At 33.0% G+C, this 6,412-nt stretch overlaps 1 protein-coding gene and 1 pseudogene across 1 annotated transcript; one reads left to right on the top strand and one right to left on the bottom strand.

Moving 5' to 3' along the window:
* The first annotated feature begins 858 nt into the window (after positions 1-858).
* On the top strand, positions 859-3,511 carry LOC110664073 (eukaryotic peptide chain release factor subunit 1-2-like; annotated as a pseudogene).
* A 1,092-nt stretch (positions 3,512-4,603) lies between these two features.
* On the bottom strand, positions 4,604-5,593 carry LOC110664074 (transcription repressor OFP13). The gene has a single exon (XM_058135773.1). The coding sequence runs from the start codon at positions 5,314-5,316 to the stop codon at positions 4,666-4,668; it is 651 nt and encodes a 216-aa protein (XP_057991756.1). The 5' UTR covers positions 5,317-5,593; the 3' UTR covers positions 4,604-4,665.
* Between the last annotated feature and the right edge of the window lie 819 nt (positions 5,594-6,412).

Raw genomic sequence — 6,412 nt, forward strand, 5'->3', positions numbered from 1 at the left:
CCATTTTACTTTTTTTTTTTTTGCTAATTGCACGTGTAAGTAGTGTTATAAAATTCAGACTGATTCAGTGGTCGCCATTAAATTGGCAATTCGAATATAAAATTAATCTGGTTTTCTCATTGAACTAGATAAGGAGTTAATTCAAAAAATATTAGATGACCCTGTTATTGACCCAATGACACACGACCAATTTAATTTTTTTTAATATTAATTATTGATATTTTAATATTTAAAAAATTAAATTTGTATTTAGCCCATGAATGAGATTTTATTTTGCTATTATCTTTTTATTTATAGTTATGCAAGAAAGTTTAAAAAATGATATATTCATAAATGTTAAGAAAATAGTTACTCATTTATAAAAAAAATATTTTTTTTATTTTATATATTTATTATAAATTTCGAGAATAAAAATATTTAAAACTAAAATATTTTTAATATTTTCTTATAAAATTTAAAAATATTATCAAAATATATGTAAATATAACCCATTAAACATTGAAAGATTGATTTTAAAAACAAAATTTAGTGTATTAAACTTATTTAATTATATTAATAAGTATAATATTTAATTAATATATATTTAATTAATTTTTTAATAACCTACTAATTGAATCAACGACCTATTGATTTGATCCTTCAGTTGGATCAAACTTTAAACGAGATTTAATAACTATGTCTATAAGCATTGGATGTAATATTTTAAATTTTGTTTTAAGTATTGGATGTAATATTTTAATTTTTAAATTTTTTTTTACTTATCCTAAAATAAATAAATAAATATGAGTTTATTTTTTGTTATTTTTTAAATTTTTTTAAACTTACCCTAAAATAAATAAAAAGGACGTATTCCCCAAGCAAATTCGTTTCCTTTTGGACGCGGTATCCGAACTCTATAAATTGCTATTTCTCTTCGTATTCGCAGCCAATCAAAGCAAAGCGAATCAGAAAGTCAGAAAGAACAAACCGTCCTTGCAAAATCAGCAGGAGGTTAGTAATTCGATTTTCTCTTTTCTTCTGTTGTCGAGTTTCGATTCAAAATCATTTATTTGATAATTTTCAGGAATAACAAATTCGTTTCTGCTCTATATTTGTTAGTTCTTGTCTTCTTATAGCTTTTTTCCTCGCAGTTATAATCACAAATATGTAGTTTTCTTTTAGGCAGATTGTGTTATAATTCTTGACATGGAGATTGAATTCATCTGTTGAAAGAATGCCAGTTTTTCCCTTTTTAATTAAGTTTTTAATGGGCTTTGGCTGAATTTTTATGTATCCCCTCTGAGCTTTGTGAGGGTAAATTCTTTATATGTAAAACTTTGGTTTGGATGGAATTACTTTTGGTTTCTGAATTGGGTTGTCTGTTGTTTAATGTCAAATATTAGATTTGCTGTTAAAACCTTGAAACTAGTCTCCAGAATATTAATAAGTTCCTCTAAATCTTGGTACACCTCGTTCATGGTGGATGGTTGCCATGCCCACCTGCCAACACTAGGCACCATAATTGCAATTATCTCTTAATGATCTATAGCAGATAACAAAATTAGGGCTTTTGCCTACATGGTTCATTGGTTCTTTTGATGCCACCAATTGCTTACATGGTTCTTAAGGAAGATATCTTCTCCTTATTGGTTTCATCACTTGTACTGTTTATCAGATGAATTGAAACTTTCTGTCATTTTATTGTTGTCAATATCTAGTGATTATTTGTTTCTTTGAATTTTTTTTTTTCACATCAGAATAGACTATATATATTTATCACTGATTAGCTGAGACAATATTGTTAACATTATATTATGTTTTACTTCGATTCCTGAAAATCCCACCATCAGGTTTATAACACAATTTGTGTATTGTTTTTCTAGGAAAGCATGTTAAACTATGTAGTTGTAAATTGTGATTTTTATTTGCTTTTTGTTTGCAGTTACTGTTATACACTCGAAATGGCAAACAATCAGGAAGTTGTTGATGTGAACATTGAGATGTGGAAGATGAAGAAACTAATCAAATCCATTGATAAAGCCAGAGGCAGTGGCACTAGCATGATTTCACTTCTCATACGTCCAAATGATCAAATTTCAAAAGTTTCAAAGATGCTAGGCAGGGAATATTGAACTGCAACAAATATCAAGAGTAGGTTGAACCGTAAATCTGTGCAAGATGCAATTATCTCTGCCCAGCAGGGGCTCAAACTTTACAAAGAGGTTCCCCCTAATGGACTTGTCCTATATAGAGGATTAGCAGTAACTGATGATGGAAAAGAAAAGTTGTTCTCCTATGACCTTGTCCCTTTTAAGCCCTTAATCCAATCCCTCTACCTGTGTGATAAGAAGTTCCATACAGAAGCATTGCATGAACTTCTGGACTCTGATGACAAGTTTGGATTCATAGTTATTGATGGGAAAGGAACTCTCTTTGGGACATTAAGAGGCAACAGCCGTGAGGTACTTGATAAGTTCACTGTGGATCTTCCAAAGAAACATGGTAGAGGTGGTCAATCAAAACTTCGCTTTGATCGACTTCGAATGGAGAGTCGCCACAACTATGTGAGAAAGGCAGCAGAACTCGCTATAAAGCATTTTATAGATCCTGTAGGCATTCCCAATGTTGCTGGACTAATACTTGCTGGGTCTGCTAATATTAAGACTGAGCTTAGCCAGTCCAACTTGTTTGATCCTCGCCTACAGTCTAAGGTACTTAAGGTGGTAGACATTTCATGTGGTGGAGAGATCGGGTTTAATCAAGCAATTGAGTTGTCATCAGAGGTTCTTTCAAGTGTGAAGTTTATACAAGAGAGGCGTTTGATTGGGATGTTCTTGGAGGAAATCAGTCTGGATAGTGGAAAGTTTGTGTATGGCTTGGAGGACACTGTGAAGGCTCTGGAAATTGGTGCTGTCAAGACATTAATTGTTTGGGAAGATCTAGATATAAATCGGTATGTTCTGAAGAACAAAAAGACAGATGAGGTGATCTTAAAGTACTTGAACAAGGAACAAGAGGCTGACGAGGGCAATTTCAAGGACACAACTACCTTATCAGACATGGACACTCAGGAAAAAATGTCTCTGTTAGAGTGGCTTGTTGATGAGTACAAGCAGTTTGGTTGCTCACTTGAAATTGTCACAGATAAATCACAAGAGGGATCGCAATTTTGCAGGGGATTTGGTGGCATTGGTGGAATCCTACACTACCAGTTGGATGTTGGATCCTTTGATGAGCCAGATGCTTATGAAGATTATTCAGAGTAAGCACCAGAGAAACTGTTTTGCTGTCTGCACAGAGTAATGCTGCCATGAGTTGCTTCAATGAGCATTTTCCATGTTTACTTTGTTTTACTTCTCTATCCTTTTGATTAAGTAAATAAGGCCTCTTCTGTTCCTTATATTAAATAAACATGCGACTGTATGTTACTCTCAGTCTTTTTAAAATCCATTTGATCTTTTTATAGTAGATTTTTTATTGTTGCTATTTCAATTTTATTTAATGCTAGTGCAGATTTCATTGTTTTTGTAAATGGAGAAATAATGTGTTATTGACTTGTTCAATATGGTAGTAGTTTACTTTACTAGTACATGACAGAAATTGGGTTTTGATAACATTATCAACATAATTACAATAAATATTACTTCATAAATTCAGATAGTAAATAGTAGATCTGCAATTGGAGAAGGGAAAGAATGGGTAAAACAAATTGTATATTATCAATTTGCATTCCAAATCTGCGGTCAGATGAATCTCTATTCTTAGGAGGTTCTTATAGGAGATCTACTTGATATGATCAGTTCTAAATTGTTTCCGTCCATCTCTGTGGTGGCACCTTGCTTTTTGTCTCCAACATGTTTTATACGGTGAAATATTCATAACTCTCTGAGTGTTGTCATTATTTATTAGTTGGTTCTTGGATTTTATTAGTTGCTTTTTGTCTCCAACATGCTTCATTTGTACGACCAATCATCTAGTATGATGCAATTTGCAAGGAGAATTTTATTATATTGAGGTCCTCTGGCTCTAAGCTTTTCAAACTTAGGGATGAACATTTGTGAATTACTGAAAAAGCAGGCTCTTCCCTGAATTACTAGAAATTACTAATTCCTTAGAAATTTTGTAATTTTTAAAGTTTGATGGCAACACTAAACCTTAATTAGCTACTGAATTTACAGGCCATGTTATTTCAATTCAGTACTCTCTACTTAACCCATTGCTGAACTTGCCTAATATGATGTACAAATCTTGAAATTCACTTTCATCATCCATGGTTTTATTGCAGCTATCTCACATTCATTCTATGACACTAATTGCACCTAGCCAGAGGAAAATAAGCGAAAAATGCATGGAAATGATATTGGGTCCTTCTAGAGATGGAAGCATTCTTGATGTTTATGTGCATGATGGAGAAAGATATATAGAGAGAAAAAGAACTTTCTCATTATTCTTTTGTTTACCTTTAATCCTACTAATGTATACAAATAAAGGGTGACCCATGCACAAAGCATCCGCACTTGTAGAGTCTACAAAAATTTGATATATGTAACCTTACTCTTGTTTTGCAAAAAGGCGATTTCAATGAAATCATAATCTCTGAATCACAAATGGAGTAACTTTATAATTACACCAAAGCCACCTTCTTACTAATATACACATATATGAAACAATATATCTAACACAATACTACATTTCTTCCTCCTCAATCTCAAATGGGCACAATGCAGATGAAGAAAAAGAAGAAACAGCAGAGGAAAAAGCAGTAGAATCAGAGTAAGAGGCAGCTGCAATTCCAACAAGCAGATCAATAAATGCTCCAACTATAAATCCATGATTTTTCTTTCCGTTAACCTTCAAATACCATAGCAATAACTCTTCTAAACATTCCCAATCTCTAAGTCCATGTGACTCCACCATCTCCTCCATTGACTTCCTGAAATCAAGATATGGATCCTCAGACTCCATGGCTAGAAGTACACTTTCCTTGAAAGGAAACCCACCAGGCTTTGCCTCTTCTAGTATTGAATTTGTGTGACCAGGCTCGAAGAAGAGTCTTTCTGATCTCACTCCACGTACAACAGTCTCCAAGGACTCTTCATAAAAATCCTCAGATTGATCAGTTGACAAGCTTGCAGTCTCCGAGGAGTTTGTGAACAAAGATTGAGGCGTTTCAACCCCATAAAGAGGATCAAAATACACTGAGTTTACAGTCTTGAAAATGTCATCTTCAGCTCTGAAAGAATGAGTCTTGGGGTGCTTGCAGGGATGATGAGCCCATGCTGGCCATGGATGAAGAAGCTTTGTTTCTTTGGTTTTAAAGAGTGAAGGGATCTTCATCTTTTTTGTTGTTGATGAAGATCACAGAGCTTAAATGGTGGTTTTGGAATGTGGAATGTGAACGTCTGTTAGCTTTGGCTGATGGTATAAATGGTGATCAGAGTGAGTTGCTGATAATAAAGTGATAGTTAAAGAATAGGTGAGAGAGTGGTATGAGATGGAAAGAAAATGGGACTGGTAGGGCCTGTCGTGTATTAAATTCTGGGTTTGCAGAATTGAATGTATTATTAAATGCACCTTCACAACAACTCTTTTATATATATACACAAAGAGAGAAATTGAGGCTATTTTTTTTTTTTTAACTTTTATTGTTGTGGCCTATTTATTGTTTTATATGGGATTTTTTTTTAGCATTTTGAAAAGTTGACTGGTATAACTAATGATCATATGTTATTTATTTATTGAATATTATAATTCATCGTTCACGTAGTATATTAAAATTCTCAATTTAATTATTAATGTTTTTCTTATTAATATATAAGGATTTTATACATATAATATAGTAACTTTAAAAGTTATGTACTAATATATTTTTGAAAACAAAAATGCTACACGACTCAAATTGAGCCAGCTCAAAATGGCATATTGGTAATTACATTGAAATTTATTACCGTTTTACCCTTTTAAGATATAAGCCATTTAGGGTGACTGTGAGCCATTTAGCTCATTTATAAGCCACTTAACTATAAAGTCTGTTCATTTAATATCTACTTACCTACAACATTTATAAGCCACTTAACTACAACATTTTTCAATGTGAAATTAATACATTTGCAGCTGTTGGAACTCTAAAAATTGAAAGCTTCCATGAAAACTCTTTATGACTATACCTACTTCATGACTTATGGAGATGAATAACCTTCCTTCTTCCATTCATCTAACGTTCATATCCTACTGTACTCTCAAAATATGAGGGTCACAAGCAATAGAAGAAAAGAAAAATTTTATGTTGTCTTCCATGGTCTTCAACCTGGGATTTACACCTCATGGCAAGAATGCGCCCCACATGTTATTGGTGTAAGCAGGAGCTTGTACAAATCATATGACACAATGGAGGAGGCCTTGCATGCATTCAATCATGCTAACAATCGCCTAT

The sequence above is a fragment of the Hevea brasiliensis genome, chromosome 14, assembly GCF_030052815.1.
Source record: "Hevea brasiliensis isolate MT/VB/25A 57/8 chromosome 14, ASM3005281v1, whole genome shotgun sequence".
Classification (NCBI taxonomy): Eukaryota; Viridiplantae; Streptophyta; class Magnoliopsida; order Malpighiales; family Euphorbiaceae; genus Hevea; species Hevea brasiliensis.